The 18,043-nt window shown below is 35.7% G+C and overlaps 1 protein-coding gene across 1 annotated transcript in view; it reads left to right on the top strand.

Moving 5' to 3' along the window:
* Positions 1-18,043, top strand: part of NALCN (sodium leak channel, non-selective) — a 514,200-nt gene that overhangs the window by 216,490 nt on the left and 279,667 nt on the right. The window contains exons 8-10 of the mRNA XM_007501336.2: positions 972-1,114; positions 1,252-1,356; positions 10,379-10,465. Of these exons, the coding sequence (XP_007501398.1) occupies positions 972-1,114; positions 1,252-1,356; positions 10,379-10,465 (335 nt within the window). The remainder of the gene's footprint in view (positions 1-971; positions 1,115-1,251; positions 1,357-10,378; positions 10,466-18,043) is intronic.

Raw genomic sequence — 18,043 nt, 5'->3', positions numbered from 1 at the left:
TTAGAACAGTGAAAAGCATCAGCTGGATTCAAGTTAAATAAATTGAGCTTTTTAAAATTTCCTAACACTTGCTGTCAACTGAAATTTTGTTTTGTCTATATAGTCAAAAACATGCTTAAAATCAGTTCTCCTGTTTACCTTTTAACTCTTGCTGCTGAGAGGCAAGATTTTAGAAAGGATAATTCTGTCAGAAAAGGCAAAATAGCATTTTATATTTGACTAGTTCACACTTTGGTATTCAGTAAAGTCTTTACAAGTCAAAGATGGGCTTGGTGATATTGATTTGGAGATTCCCAAATGGATCCATATTTCTAAATTACTGCCTCAAATCAAAAGTACTGTTTTTAAATGTATTTCATATGGGACAAATTCTCTTTAATTGGTTTGTCAAGGACACACGCAAAATTTGATTTTTGTTCTGGAAGTATTAGGTCCACTTTTTTGTTATTCAATCATGTCTGACTTTTTGCAGCCCCATTTTGGGATTTCTTGACAAAGGTACTGTATTGATTTTCCATTCCCCTCTCTAGTTCATTTTACAAATGAAGAAACAGGATTAAATGACTTGTCCAGGGTCACATAGCTAATAAGTGTGAGGCTGGATTTGAACTTAGCAAGATGAATCTCTATCCAGTGTGCTACTTAACCTCCTGGGGAGCTTGTTATTAGCTTAATTCACTTTCATAGTATATTCAAGTTAACAGTTGAGAGTTCACCATTTCTAGATTGCCTTTGAATTGTCTCTTTGTAAATAAAATACATGGAATTTCATTTCTTACATGAAAGGAATAGTTTACCCAGATTTTTAAGAACAAAAAGCAGGAAACTATCATCCAATACATAATCCTTTTGGGAGAGTTTTTGTTACTAAGAATAGGAATGTAGGCAAAATTTGTTTTCTTTTTTTTTTATGAAATGTTTTTTTTTTAATCTAAAAAAGAAACACAACCCGTTTCCCTTTCTATCAACAGGTACAAGTATTTTCACTGTGTATGAAGCTGCCTCTCAAGAAGGCTGGGTGTTCCTTATGTACCGAGCAATTGACAGCTTTCCAAGATGGCGCTCATACTTCTATTTCATCACCTTAATATTCTTTCTTGCCTGGCTTGTTAAGGTATCATTTATTATTTTTATTATCTTTATTTATTCTGACAAACCTGTCAGGCATAAAAATGATTTACTCGATTTCCTCCACCTCTACTGAGTCTTATGTTAAGTTTGGCTTATTTGTCCATTTTTCCCCCCTTTTAGAATGTATTTATTGCCGTCATTATTGAAACGTTTGCAGAAATTAGAGTTCAGTTCCAGCAGATGTGGGGGTCCAGGAGTAGCACTACTTCAACAGCTACAACACAGGTAAAACATTGACAACATTTTAATTGATTCTAAGAAAAATAATTTTGATATATGTCAAAGATGTAAAATGTACACTATTAGAAAAAAAGAATTCCTGGAAATTCATCCATGCGAATAGAATATACCCTGTTAGCTGAAGCAGATCACAACTCTCAGGTGACTTTGTGGAGGGTATTCATTAATTAACTAGGTCAAATAATATGTGATTCGGAGATCATTTGCCTCACTGTGATCTTTTTGCAAGCTTTGCTAGGGGGTAGAGGAGCTTGGATAATGCACAAACCGTACATTTCCAGGTGTATGTTCAAACCTTTCCAGTTAAAACTTATCATAGCTTCTCTTCCATGCACATAACCTTCACAAGCCCTCAGCACTCTAGTGAGACATTAAGAATGAAGATCAATAGTGTCCTATTTAGCCCATTCTTTAGTGTGTTTGACATGAGGAAGACTTACTCTCCTTTCTCAATATGTCTCTGATCAGAAGAAATTAAGGAACTAAGAACTTTTCAGAGATGTAGCAACTAGAAGTTTCTTTTCTTAAAGTATATGTGCATCTCACCTATAATTTCCTTAATAAACGGTGAATCACATTTGGGATACATGGATATACAACAATAAAAATAAAAGCAAGAACTAACATTAATTTAGTGCTTTAAGCTTTGCAATGCCCTTTGTCTCATTTATCCTTATAATCCTTTGCGGTAGATTTTATTTCCATTTTACAGATGAGGAAATTAAGGCAGACAAAAATTAAGTGATTTTTTTCCAGAGTCACATAACATGTAAGTGTCTGAAGCTGGATTGAACTCATGTCTTTTTCACGAGTTCCAGACTTTTATTTACTACATAACTTAGCTAGAGTTATTAGAAAGGAAAATACATCCCAGTTTACAAATATTACAAAGAGGAAGTCCTCCACTTCCCTCATTAGCCCCTTGCTTTTGTTGATAGCTTTTCATGGGCTCTTCTTTATGTTTGCCAAAAGATAGCATTTTTCTTAGATCTAATAACTGCTGAGGTTTATATCACACTTTAAAGTCTGTTAAGCACTTGGCATATATTCTCATTTGATCTTCACAACAACCCTTTGAGGTAGGTACTATTATTATACCCATTTTGCGTATGAGAACATTAAACTCAGAAAAAAGGAGTGATGTACCTCGATTAACATACCTAGTAAATTTTCTATGGTGTCATTTAAACCCATATTTTCTTTATTCTGAATCCAGCCATTTATCCATTATGCTCGGTTCTCCCTGTGGCTAAAAGCAGCAACAGCATAGGTGTTAAATATGATGGCAATTTGGGTCCGGGCCTTTTTTAACCTAGAGGGATGGAAAGAAGACTAGAAATTGGGTTCTCTTTTAGCTTGAAGGGGAAGAGAACAGGGCAAATACCATTTTTAAATTTCTTTTTGCTGTCTGAGTGCATGTGTAGGGATAAAGAGCAGGAAAGGGGAAGAAAGAGAAAGACTGTGAAGATGTGATAGAGGAATAAAATAAATATTACTCCATGTAACCATTATTCCTTATCTTCAATTATAAAGTAAACTTATTAAAGGAAATTTAGAATGACTGGTTTTGTCAAAGATCAAAGGCACAATTTTTTTCTTTGAAACATTTCACATATCTTCCCAAAAGATAAGCTATCAAACATTGCCTTAATACTTTAATAAAAAGTGGGCTTTTCCTGCATGTTGATTATAAGTACAATAATACCTATGTTTAGATTTCTTGACTTTTACAAGAATATTTTCCTTTGTAAAACTGTAAAGCACTTATTATGCTCAATTTATTTGATGATGTTTTATCCAGTTTCCTATTTCCTATCTTTTCCACATACAATTTACCTCCAGTTATGCACGCACGCGCACACACACACACACACACACACACACACACATACATACATACAAATACACAGAATCACTCCATGGGTAGGAATTCTCAAACTTTGTGCTAGTGATTGACTTGTTTCATATATACATTACATATACTTTAGATAGATTACATGTACTTTTATAGACTGCATATCCCTTAAATCTCTTGTGTAAATTATCTTGATAAAACCTGTTTTATAGATAGACTACATATACCTTAATCAAACTTTCATGGTTTTTATTTTATTTTTAAATTTTCTTTTTTATTATTAATGACAATAATCATTGACAAACATGAACATTCAACAAACATAGAAAAAAAGTATGCATAGGAAACCGTTACTCTCTTTCATATACATCTTTTAAAACATATATATTTCATATTTAACAGGGTAGTTCCTGCACTGCATTGCTTGTCCAGGTCCCATTCTTTATTTTCTTTTGCTCTCTTATTTGTATTTTTAAATCATTGATAATGTTTTCTTTCTTTTTAAATATAATTATTGTTTACCCTACTTCTTTTCCTTGTTAATGTTCATATCTATTTATTTCTCTTATTTTTGAATCACCACTTTTTATTTTATGTGATATATGTAAAATAAAATATTATATAAGTTACTTATTTCATATAATATTTATGATTGTTAATACATAGAATTTTTAAAATGTATACATGGATTTTAATATAGAAAGGCAAGTCATAGTTATGTTGAAATGAAGAAGGTAAATAACTTATCCAGCAACTTCAAAGTAAGATGTTAAGAATATATAAAACTTAGTTCTGTACTAAATTGTCTCTGCTATTAAGCTTGAAATGTCTTCCAGGCTTTAGGATTGCTAGCAAAATTAGACAAGATATATTCTAAGAATTTTGCATATTTTTGCTGCATATGCTAAGAAACAAAATATAGTAATATTACAATATGAACCTGCCTGCAGATCTTATATTCAAATATACCTAAGAGAATGTTAAAAATGGCTGCATATGCAATTGGTTATCCAGCCATAATATTATAAGGTAAATACCATAATTAGAAATTAACTGTTGTCTAAAAGCAGATCTCTGGGTAGATTTTTTATTTGGAATTATTAGCCTGTATGCATTTACTTTGGAAAATAAAAGGAAAGGAAAGGAAAAAAGCCAGAGCTGGGTGAATTGTGTGGCAAAGATATAGAGGAAATTGGTAAATCAGTTGGAAAACATCTTGAAATTCAACAGAGGAAATAATACAAAAATTTGCAGGAAATCTAGATGAAGAAAAAGACTACTGCTGTGGACCAAGTTGCTAAGCAACAGAAATACATGTATTTCAGCCTCTTACAAAAACATTATTTACACAGCTTAGCAACCAGCCCTTCCCTTCCCCCCCCCCCCCACCTCCTAAGAGCAGCATGGCAAGTGGCCCTAAGGCTCCCTATAGGATCTAGTATGGAAAGAACTGCATTTGTTGCAGATCTCATACATCTGTGATCTTTGGGGAGGAAAAATCTGTACAGGAGCCCCACTCAAAGGAATTAGTGCTCCATTTCACAAGCAGTCAAGTTTTCTGCTCATGCTGCCATAAAGAAGACTGACAAAATAGTACAAAGACAAGAGAATGGTGGTAGTTTCCTCAAACCAAAATTTCTTTCAAAACTGGAGAGTGACTTTCTTTGTCTCTCATAGCTCTAGATTATTTGAATTTGTAAAGTATCCCTAATGGAATGCTTTTAACAAATGAAAAGGGAAGCTGTCATTTTAATATCAGATTCTTAAATGAATAAACTTTCCCTATTAGGAACCTTTGAGGGTTGGGGGAAAGCTAATACCGTAAGAATCACATAAAGGAGTCTGAGACAAGGTAGATCAGCATAGATGTAATTGGCTATAATGCACACTGTAGGAGGCTAAAGGTAATCAGGAGAACTGTTCCTACTTTTAAAAACAACAAAAGAGCCATTTTCACTCACATTCTCACAGCCAAAAGCCTGTTACAGTCTTCTGCAGTCAATGATCTCCACATCTTGTGGAGACCAGGAAAAAAAGAAAAGAAACAAACTAGAAAAATGAGGTGGAAACTGATTTTACATGACTTGAGTAGTAAACAAAAGCCATTGCATTTCCTAATGAAATGAACTATTGAAAGTGTTTGATTAATGTGCAGCAGGTTTGCAGAAAGTGAGATAGGAATGATAGGTAACCACTATAACGAACTTGTCCTTGTGGGCATAGACCTGATGCCCAGATGAGTCTCCCTGATAGGGGAATCTCCTTCTACTCAGAGGATCAACACGGCTTACAGCACAGTTCAGTGAAATGCTTTGTGTCCACTGGGATGGACAGTAAGACTCAGAAGCCAACTTAGAGCCATCAAATATCCCTCAAGTCACGCCATTTATTTGAATTGAATTTTAGTTAACACAACTTCCGCAGGATTGATGCCTTTGCTGACAATCACTGAGCAGATTCATGGCAGGAGTAAGAAATCTGAAACTTCTGTGGATCCATTAGATCTTTAGGGTCAGTGTTTTATAGTGCTTTTTAGAGCCACAGGAAAACCTGGGTTTAAATCCTCTGTCCAGTATTTCCTGGGGAAGAGTCACTTACCTATCTGCACCCGAATTTATTGATTTGTGAGAGTACTCACTACTACACAAGGCTATTGTGAAACGCAAAGGGAATAATGCAGGTAAAGCATTTTGCAGACCTTAACAGAGTTCTATTAATATTTATTGTCTGTTTCAATTTAAAACCATACTTAATTCCAGTTTTTATATAGAAGGTTTGATCTGCTTTTATACCTAATGTCTGGTATGAGATTAGAGTGGCATATGATGGGTCTATTGGGGGAAGAAAGAACAATTGTTAGTAGGTTTATCACTGTTCGTACATGCGCCAATGGAAGGGACCATATCTGGATCATAAGAATTAGAGCTTAGATTTTATCAGACATCGATGAGAATTTATATGGAAAGTTTAGAACTAGAAAGGTGATGAAGCAAAAGAATGAGAGCAGAAAAGGGAAATGAGATTATTCTCATTAATCTTACTGTTCCCTCCAAGAGATCTGGAAAATGCTGTAACCAGAACATATAAACTTGTTTCTCTACCCTTTAGTGTTTTGTTCTGTATTGTGTTAATGTAGTCTGTATGAATGTGCAGTAATAGAATAAAAAGGGAAAGGTGTTTTAATAAGAAAACTTCACTCCTTCACCTAAAGGACCTCTTGAAGTTTTAAGACAAAAAGATTATTTGAAAATTGCAGGTTCAGAGAAATTTAATAGATACTGGTCTCCACATCAAAACCTGGATTAGAGAGCTATTTGCAATCACTTTAGTGAGTACAAGGACTAGGAAAGCCCTTCCTAGCATAAAGTATGATAGAGAGCAAGGTTTTAATGGGGAGTCATAGCAACACAGTCATGGAAAGTGATAAGTGAGAATTAAATTTAGGGACAATGAGTCACTGAATATATTATTTAATAATGAAGTCAAGCCATATTTTCACCTTCATTGGCTTGTGTAACTAATAACTACATTCAGTTTCCAGATGATGGTTTTAAAAGATCACCAACATATTTATGACTTGAAAAGTAATATATAGGTATATATTCATGCATAGAAAGACACAAAGACCCAGGATTTTTCCTGTTATAAATACACTAATATGCACACTTGTTCTTTATCCATCTTTCCTCATTATATTTGGTATTTTCTAGTTGACTCTGTCTATGAGCATTCCCCTGGTACTCTACCCACGCATAACTCTTTATTACATTTTCCCCATATATATATATTGAATCCTCCCAGACATTTCCTAAATAGCTTTGGATTTTATCATCTGTTGCAGTGAATCTCTGGCAATTCGAACCCTTTGTGTCTGGGAGATTTTGCAGGTACCCTATAGGGATGAAGTTAATTGTCCTAATTCAGGAAAGGCATTTCAGGAGATGAATACAATTACTGGTTATGGAATGGATTTGGAAAATGACACCATTTTTAAAAGTACAAAACATTTTTAATGACATGATTATTAATAGATTGCATTCATATGTCATCAATAAACAATCACTCTTTTTAGCTGCATATTTGGATTCTTTCTGGGCTGATTTGATCGTCTATCTCTTAAGTAAAGAGGGGGCACATAGGGGAAGGAATATGAATAAGCATTTAATTACTGCTTACTATCAGTCAGCCACAGTGTAATCTCTTTTTATTACATTTATTATATAAACAAAATGTTATATTTAAAATACAACCCTAATATTATCCCATTTAACCATTACAATGGTCCAGTAAGCTAGGTGCTATTATTATCCTCATTTTATAGTTGAGGAAACAGAGGCAAACAACAGATAAGTGACTTCCCCAGAGCCACGAAACTAGTGAATATATGAGGCCAGATTTGAGCTCAGTTCTTCCTGACTCCAGACCAGGGTTCTATCTACTTTATAACCAGCTCCCTCTACATAGCAGCTACCTTAAGAAAACTCCTGATAGCTAAGAGAATCTTCACATATGCCCAAGGTCTACTTTGCAAATAGTTATTATAGAAACTCTGCCTAGATAACCTTAGAAAAACTGCATTCAGTCATTTCTGCCTAAAAGGATCAAAACTTCACTCCTCATTCAAAAGACTAGACAGAAACTGAACACATTTGCATGTCCTTTCCTTCATTTCAAGCAAAGAAGTGACCTTGGCAGCATACTTTTCCTGATGATTAAATTGATTTATTTGATTTTTGTCCAATGGAAAAATTAATTTAACAGAGAAAATTAGTCTGCTCCTGATCAAAGAAAATATGTGCCCCAGGGATCTTGGTGCCATGATAAGAGAACACAGGATATATCAACAGAGGGTTTTTTTGCTCATGACTGACAGGATTGATTTGGCCTTTTGTCCTTAGGAAGGAAAATCGAGTTTTGTCAATGACTTTGAAGAAAGATTTTTAGTCAGCTTATATGTTCTCAGAGTAAGACCCAGAGTTATGGAAGTTATCCATGCTTCTTTCCCAGAGTATAACTTGGAAACTGACTCTTTTCCTACAAAAAAAAAATATGGATCCTATGTGTGGGCAGAGCTTTATGTTGCAGATAATCACTTTAGCACTTGGACACACACAGAGCTATTCTTTGGAGACCAGAATCATCTCCAAGTTGTCTAATTCATACTTTACAACTTCTGTAACAACCACTTGGCTTTTAATAGAGATAAAGTATTGAATGATCTACTAGCAGAAATTTTCCCTGTGTTATGGGACATAATAGTTCCTGGAATCTCATACCTTCTCATGCTCCTTTGATTATTGATTTGTGAATGAAGAGTCAGTCTAACACAAGGATGTAAGTGTATCAGGCAGAAAAAATTTTACTTTTTAAAATAGTATTCCATAATAGAGATGTTACAGTGTCTTGTTTGTGTTACTATAATACCTTTGGGTAGTAAAAGGAAAATTCGTATTTTGTGAAAGCACTGAAAGGAGAAAGCATTGATGGAAAAATTTGTAAGTGGGAAATAATTCAGTACTTATTTAAAAGGTGAATTATTTGTTAGAAGAAGCTTTGTATGTAGTGGGTTTGACCATGACCTCTAAAATGAGAGATAATGAGTTTGAGAGTTAACATATAGTCTTGAGAAGCAAGAGATGGAATTTCCTGTTTTTGAGATACACAGGGGAGATTAATCATGAAATTTCAGCTCAAAAGCCTAGTTTTGACCTACTTAAAATAATCTTCCTTTTTCTTTTGGTAGCAGTGGCAATATTAGCCTCTATACCTAATCGTATATCTCTCTCTTATACTTATTCTATCATCTATCTCAAGAGGGAAGATTCTTTTAGGAAATTTGTGACATCTAAATTTCATTGGCATTGTTGGGTTCAAACAGTGGAGGGAGAACTAAAAGGGAATAAAGGGATGATGTGGATGAGAGAGAGAGAGAGACTAAGGGTGTGTGGTAGCAACACAGTAGTCAGTAAAAGTCCATTTAACTCTCCTCCCCCTCACTAGGGGATTCAAGAGGGGTATCCCTGTGATAATCTTTGAAGAGGCATGGACAGAATCTGATGCTCAGACAAGAGGTTTCTATGGGATGAGGTATAGACTTTTTTCCAGAGCTTTGTGAAATTCCCAGAACCCAAGAAAACCTCCTCTGGACACAGTGCTGCCAGGAAAGACTGAATGATGTTCAGCTCTGGATTTGATTTTGACCAAAGCTTACTAGACAGCCTTTCCCAGTTCTCTCTTTCTTCCCTTTGGTCTTCTTTCTTATCCTCTAAAAGAAAGCCTTATTCTGACTGCAATTTCTTAGAAGGGGTGGTTTATTAAACAGGGACAGGGAAGGTTAGGATGGAGGGAGTAGGAAACCCTAAGTGACACACAGGGAGTTTGTGCCTTCTTTGCTGTGCCGAGCCAAACAGCTATGGCTTCTGAGTTCTTCTTCCTTTCTTCTAAACTATCTGTTTGTCTAATCTAAAGGCAGGTCACTAGTGTCTTTCTTGGGAAGGCACAGGTTGGAACAGGTCTTCAGGGTTACCCCCATGTGGTTTTGGGGTTGAACACCCCTCACACAGCAGATGATGGTCACCCTGCTCCTTTGATAGATGTTCAGGTGAATTCATGCTTTCTGGTCCTTCAGTACAAGGGAAAGATAAGGAAATCCTCGGGTTATCCCAGTGTTGGGTTCTGAGCTCAGGTCTCAGTCTCCGGTCTCCCTCAGAAACCAGAGAGCAAAGACTCCCTCCTTTGTTCCATTTCCCACAAGCCTCTTTGCTTCTTCCAACTGTCACACTCCTGTCCTTCAAACTTCTTGCAACATTCCAACAGTTCCCTTTCTGTGCCAAGCTTATTCCTACAGCATCATACTATCTGTGTCCCATATGAACTACCTTGAAATGTTCAATTTGATTTATTTTTCATTCTCTAATATCTGTATTGCTGGTACATAAAATAATGAGTTTCTATGTGAGAGTTAAAATATATTTTCACACTGATTTAAAATCATGATGCTGGAAGGTATAAATGCTAAGCAAAATCATCATAAATATTTACCTAGCATTAAACTACACTTATACAAAATGATACATTTTTGTTGTGCCATATTTACATATTAATACAATTACATTACAATTTCTCCCTCTTTTTTTTTTTTTGGCCTTATAGATGTTTCATGAAGATGCTGCTGGTGGATGGCAGCTAGTAGCTGTGGATGTCAATAAACCCCAGGGCAGAGCTCCAGCTTGCTTGCAGGTACTGTTCAATACTCTTTCTATAAAATTACCCCAAGTGGTGACTTTCATAGTAAACAACAACCCCTACAGTTCATAGCACTTTAGATTACTCAAACTTACTGGTTTAGCAATCAATCCTAAACAATTGATGCATTGTGATGAAAAGTCAAAAGGATTTTCAAACATATTGACAAAGGAAGAATTTGTGATAGGATGGGAGGAGGAATTAGGAACAAAAATATTAACATTTCTGAAACATTTCATCAGATATTCCTCTATATCTACTTTATTGTTTACACTGCTTAATTATATTATTTGGGGATAAGGAGACAAAGAGGGATACGATTTCTGTTTTAAGAATTAATATTACTAACTCAGATTTACCTAACATTTTGTAGTTTTTAGAGCATTTATAAGGACTCTCTCCTTTGATCATCATGGTATTCTTGTGGTTTAGGTGGGGGTAAATATTATCCCTATTCTATATATAAGGAAACAGGGGTTCAAAGAATGTAAACAATTTAAATTCACACAGATTTTTAAGCTCAAAATAGAACTCAGATCCTCTGACACCTTCCTGGTTCATTACCACTACAAGATAATTTCACTTTTTGAAGGAATTTGTCAATAAAACAAACATTTGTAGCAATAAAAAAAAAAGATGAGGCTAGTGTTGTCAACTTGAGCAAACTTTGCTTGATCAAAATGAAGTTTGTTTTTGAGAGACCAATTAATAGGTCCCAGAGAGATACAATATGAAATAGAATATATGTTTTCTAAGTGTAAAGGGCAAGTTTCTTTCCTGCAAAGTCTTGGAAGGGCCAAAGAATCAATGGCAAAGTTTATCCCAGTGGAATTACTAACACTTGGAAAGGGCAAATGAGACATCAAAACAGTTTCCTACATAAGAACTGATGCTAAGAGTCTTGAAGCTTCTAGACAGTGGAGCTACTATTTTAAAAGTTTAGAATGAGTAGATCATTATGCTAGATAGATTTATTTGGTTCAAATTTAGGGCGAAGAATAGGAAAACCTTGAAGCAGAGAGGTCTGTGAGGTTATGCTTTGGGAATGGTAATAGAGAAGGAGGGATAGATTTTGCAAAGGTCATTCTAGGAAGAAATGACAGTGCCTGACAGCACAATACAGTTGGCGTATAGAGGTTATCGGGAAGTGAAATATCATTAAGGTGATGAAAGGAGTAAGTTCCTCACAGTTATTTCAGAACAGAGAGCTATTAGTACAAGAGAACTATATTAAGCATATTGTTTATTCTTCAATATTTTTTCTAGATGACTTCCATCATCACTCTATAATTGTCTCTCTCTTTTAAGTCCATGATATCTACTTATAATACCTATAGTTTAGTTGCTCTTAAACTCCACTCATTTCTCTGAAACCTTTGACCTTCCTGAAGAAACAAACAAAATATTAAGAAATTAGCTACTGGCCTTTTTCCTGTGATCTTTTATTTTAAAAAAATCTTTTATATATTTTTTGTTTTTATACTACTTCCACATCTGAATATATCTTTCACCCCTTCCTTACACAACATTCTAGCCCTTTTAACAGAATTTTTGAGAAGAAAAAATTCAATAAAAGAAACCAATACTTAAACTGTATGACAATATATACAAAATTCACACACCCAAAGCTTCATCTATTCATAAAGAGCATGGAGTTACAAAGTCTCAACTTTTCTCTTGGTCAGGATACCTTGGTCATTATAATTACATTGTCAAACTTTAAATTGTTTTGTTCTTCTTTTTATATTTTTGTAATCATTAGAATATATGCTCTTTGAGGCAGAGACTGTATTTTGTTTCTTTTTGTATCTCCAGTGCTAGCACAGTGCCCCTGGTACCTAATTTGTAGTTTAGTTGTTTCAGTTGCATCTGACACTGTGACTTCATTTTGGGCTTTCTTGGCAAAGATATTGGGGTGGTTTACCATTTCCTTCTCCAGCTCATTTTATAGATGAGAACACTGAGGCAGAGTTAAGTGACTTCCACTGGGTCACACAGCTAGTAAATATCAGGGGCTAAATGTGAATTCAGATCTTGACTCTAGGCATGGTACTCTACCTGTTTTACCACCTAGTTGCCCTCTGGTACATAATAGGAATTTGGTAAATCTTTATTAATTGATTCACTAATGTATATATTGTTTTCCTGGTTCTGCTGATTTCATTCTTCATCAATTCATAGAATGCTTTGCATGTTTTTTTCTGAATTCTTCCTATTTATATTTTCTTATGATGTGTGATTGAAGAAATTTGGGCACAGACAGAAGAAATGACACTTAAAGCAAAGAGAGAAAAGACACATGGAACGTAGATCATCTGGGGAGCAGAGAGAGAGGAGAGGGTGAGAATTCCAAGGAAGTTTGAAGAAGGGACAGTTGGACCCCCCAGCTGGCTGGACTTCACTTTTGCTTTAAAGTGGTTTGAAGACAGACCACTTTATCTTCTCTCTGGTCATTACCTTTTCTATCACTAATTGGAGCTGAAAAAGATATTCTTGCCCAGAAAAGACTTCTAGCAGTGTTGCTACTATATTCCGTTAGGGGGCGATATTTTTGTCCTATTGAAGAGACTTATTTCAAAGCCTTCAACCAAAATTACAACTTAGAATTAAGGAAACCCTGTCCCTCTTTTCCAGCCTCATCCTTAATTCCTTCTCCCCAAAAGAAGAAAAGATCCTTTAACTAAAGAAACTAGTTTGAAGGATTTTGTTATTAGAGGGAGGAATTTGACTTACCATCTATGAAGAAAACCTCCATTAGGTTGCTTGGAGAGAAAGAACAGGAAGGGGGTGGGGGGCTCAGGTTTCAGCTTCTTTCATTCAACTACTTCCTGGTGTGACATTTTTTGATTTCCCCAATTATATCTCACCAATTCCCCTCTCCAGTACAGATGTGACAATAATACATGATATTCATGGACCACAATTTATTTAAGCATCCCATAACTGATGTGAATTTGCTTTGTTCTAAGATTTTTGCTCACATACAAAAGTGCTGCTATAGATAAAAATTTTGTTTTATATAGGAATTTTCTTTTGTTCGTTCACTTCCTCAGAGTATATACTTCCCCGTAGTCTTCTTAAGAGAGTTTAAGGTCCATCCTGTATAAGTGTCTTAACACTCTGCATTCAGAATTCTACAGCTTTTCTAGCACAAGGCTTCTCATTTCCAAAATTGTACATTTTCATTGACTATCTCCCATGCTGAAAATTCTGTCTCTTCTCATCTTTGACTCCTGGTTTCCTGGTCTCAGCTCAAAATCACTCTTTCTACCATTCTATATCTTCTTCATACATAGTTGTTTACATATTGTCTTCCCCATTAGACTGTGAGAACTTTGAAGGCATGGATAGTTTTTACCTTTCTTTATAACTCTAGAATTTAGCATAGTACTTAACACATAAAAGTCACTCAATAAATATTTGTTGCTTTGATTTCCTTGATTGAAATTTATCTTCATTCTATTTCACTCACCAGGATATCCATAGCTTAGACTTAATAATTGTTCAAAATTGTCCCACTTTCATATAATCTCAGTCTCTGCAATTTCCCTTGGTCACATTTCCCACCCAGTCACTCTTTCTTAATTAGCTTCCCCTCTTCATCTCAATGTACTAATTTTTTTTTCAATATCCTTTGAGTCCATCAATCTCTTTCTGGATTCACTTGCTTACCCTTCTAGTCTATACCCTGTTAGATTTAAAATGGTTGAGGTCTTAAACTGTAGTGAGTTAAAATGGTGGAAGATATAAATTGTGATAGATATAAGAGAGGGTGAGTAAATTTGACCGCAGAAAATATGTTTCACTACAGTGTCTTGGTTTTTAAATCAAATATAAGGTGGTTGCCAGGGAAATATTCCCAATTATTCAAATACCCAAGTCAACTGGGTTTTATAGAGATTTTTAATTAATAATACAAATGTGGAATTAAAGAAAAGAGAGAAAGAGAGAAAAAGAAAATAAGTATGAAGGGCCTTAAGCCAACATGGCCTAGACCTGAGTCTTAAGAGAGAGAGGTCAGTCAGTCAGTCAGTCTTTTAACACTCACCACAAGGTCTGCCTAAACAAGGATTCTAGTGACACCAGGTCAGTTCCATCTCAGCTGACTTCACCAGAGAACCTTCCAGCCAGAGACTGTTCCAAAGGGCCTCTCTCCAGAGCCTCCAGAGGGACAGAGTCCCCTTAGAGTAGCTTCAGCAAGACCTCCTTAGAGATTGTCCTCCAAGAGCTTCCCTTCTCCAGAGCCTCTCTCAAGAGATTCTTCCCAAGCGATCCTCATCAGAGATCCTCCAAAAGGAATTCTTTTTTTCAAGAAATTCTGCTTTTTCTTATATAGGGGTTTTTCTCCTATGTCACCTCCCCTAAGTCCTTACATCTACCAATCACTGTAGATGTTTTCCAAAGGACTGCCCATCTGAATTCCTGCTAAGTAGACAAATCTCCTCAGTAAATCTGAACCAGTGAAAATACAGCTGAGTCAACTAATCTCATTAAGACAAAACTTGCCCGACCCTTTTAGGTACCTAGCATCTCATTGTATCAATTCTAAAAACAGGCCTGGCTCAAAGAACTCCTTGCCCCACCATAAGCATGGATCCAAGTACTTTCTTTGTTTAGCAAGGAGTTTTCTGCCCCAAAGCAGTCTTAAGTATGGGTGGAGTAGAGGTCCTCCCACTGCAAGGAGTTTTCTCCCCTAAAGCAGTCCTAAGTAGGGGTGGAGTAGGGATACTCCCATAGCAAGGAGTTTTCTGCCCCAAAGCAGTCTTAAGTATGGGTGGAGTAGAGGTCCTCCCACTGCAAGGAGTTTTCTCCCCTAAAGCAGTCCTAAGTAGGGGTGGAGTAGGGATACTCCCATAGCAAGGAGTTTTCACATTCAAGTAGAGTTCTCACTATCTGGTAGGGAATTATTTCAAGTAGGGAATTGGAGGATTCCTCAATGTGGAGTAAAATTTTTAACATTCATAAGTCTGTGAAATTTTAAGGTTTACAACCCCCAGTCACTAGTCCAGCACATGCTAACCACCATTCTACAATTTGTGACATTCCACCTTTCCTCCTAGGCCAGCCCTAGGAAACTCTCATTGTCTGCTTTCTGTGGCCAATCAACATACTTTTCAAAAGATCTCCAATGTTTAAAGATGGCCCAAGAAATAAGGTTAAGTCTAGGTTTATAGATTTGGGTATGTTCTGTTTACTGATGCTATCAGTACTATAACTGAATGTATTATGGTGGAGGGACATAAATGTTCAAATTTATGGGGGGAATAAAAAATTGAAGAGAAAATGGCTTGAGGACTGGTGTGATGGAAGAAAACTGAGAGAACGCAATAATTCTGATATATGATTTTTTAATTATGGAGAGAATGTGATATGGTATTCGTGTGTTGCCACTTGGATTTTATATCGCTAGGACTCAATCTTAAAACTATGCAATGCTTTAAAGAAGAGAAAATTCAGATCATTGTAATTACACTGTAATACAACTCCAAAAAGTTTTCAAACTTCAGATAAGATGCACAATGTCCTCCATCATACAGTACTATTTTTATATGATAAAGGAATACTCAGTTTTCCTTATTAGTGGTTTTCCTCCTCATGATGTCTAAACTCTAAATCTTTGAACATATTCCTGGCCTCTGTATTCACCTAAAAGAGCTGGGTGACAAGTGGACACTGATAGTAGTATATATTTATTCAAAAGCATAAATGTATTATACTATTACTCTTGCAATACCTTTGTTGTTATTGTCATTGCTAATGAACCAGTGATTATTCCTGATTATATGAGCACAGAGGACTTGTGATTTTGTGTGAAGGATATATCGAAGAAAGGAGAGAGTGGAGTGAGGGAATTCAATCAATGAGCTATTGAAGTAGTGCAGGCGAAAGTAATAAGACCTGAACCAAGGTTAGTGACTCTCAGTATAAAGAAAAAAAGATACATGCAAGCAAGGAATTTGTGGAGGCAAATTCAACAAATCTTGCCAACTGCTTAGGAATGGGAGATAAAGGTAAGATGAAATTAGAAGAGGTTTATTCACCTAGGTAGAGTGAAAGGCTGACTCAACAACAACAAAAAGATGTTTCAGATTATCCCAATTTTTTTAATTCTTTAAAAAAAGTGTGTATGTATGTACATGGTTTTGTGTGATAAGAGAGGGATGATTCATCTTTCCAGCCTTGCCTTTGTAGTTTCTGAGAATTATATATAGTCCCTAGTAAAGTTGGAACCCAGTCAGTCACCTTGAAATGCAAGCTCACCTCCTCTCTAGACCAAGAATAACCATCCTTGACATCTCCTTATATTTTGAGAATATTATGAAGGTCATCCCTCAGCCTTATCCTCCCTGGATGGAATTAACTGTATTTCATCTTTCTTCATAAATTTGATTTTCTAACTCTCCACTATCCTTGCTTCTCTTGGACTTCAGTTATTTTTAGTATGATAGGCTGTTTTCCCCTATTGTCCTTAGGTTGTTAGTTATTTTTAAAATAAATAGTCATGTGTTATAGCAAACCAAAATAAATATAATAAGATTAATGTTAAAATATTTGTTTGATTTCACTTACTATTTCAATAAATAACTATTTACTTTTGAATCACACTAAAGTATTTTGTGTCCTAAGTGAACATAAGAAAATGTCATTTACCTGTGTTTAGAGAGTTTTAGAAGAACACTTGCCTGTGAACAATGTGTGGGATTTGAAAAATGACAAGGAAGGTTTCTATTTTCTGTGTTGTGGACACAGGTTACCCATGCATGTTTACCATTTGCCATTCTCCAGAATTTCCAGTGTACTTTTTAGTGTTTGACATTCTCTCTCTCTCTCTCTCTCTCTCTCTCTCTCTCTCTCTCTGTCTCTATATATATACATATCTCTTTGTCTCTCTCTGTGTCTCATCTTTCTATCTGTCTGTATGTCTGTCTATCTCTTTCCTTCACCCTCTGTCTTCCTCTTCTCCCCCACATGTTTTTAGTTTCAGGGATGGAGAGAGAGATGAAGATATTGCTTTAATGAACACTAGGTCAGATTGACATTTTCTCAGTGTTTCTACAAACACTCTTTAGAAGAAAAGCATTTTAGTCCTAAATCTATTGACATCATTTTTGTCTTCCCATTCAGTGAAGGATGCAGGAGAAGGCATCCAAGAAGTGGTCTGTGTTCTCCAATAAATTTGAAAGGAGGTCAAAAGAGCTTCCAAACGTGCTGCCTATTACTCTAAAGTATAAACTGTATTTATGAATAATCAGCATCTTTTCAGGAGGTCATCAAACACAAAATAAATAGAGGTCTGTTAAACCAGAACGTCATATTTTAGCTGCCACTTTGACAGGCTGTTTTCTTACTATTCTTCAGGTAGTATTCTCCCTTTGACAGTTTGATGGATGTGTCTGGGTGTTTCCTGCCATCCACCAACACAGTGCCAGTGGTGTATTATCTTGAAGGTAGTCAGTGACAAGAAAATGAAAGCATACATGAAACCTGACATGCCTGTATTCAGTCCCTGACTACTAATGTTCCATTGTGTTTGCTCCATTTTCTGTAAAGAATGGGGGATAATGAGTGCAT

Source organism: Monodelphis domestica, chromosome 8 (assembly GCF_027887165.1).
Source record: "Monodelphis domestica isolate mMonDom1 chromosome 8, mMonDom1.pri, whole genome shotgun sequence".
Lineage (NCBI taxonomy): Eukaryota > Metazoa > Chordata > Mammalia > Didelphimorphia > Didelphidae > Monodelphis > Monodelphis domestica.
Note: the sequence above shows the minus strand (reverse complement) of the source record. Positions and strands in the feature narration are given on the sequence as shown.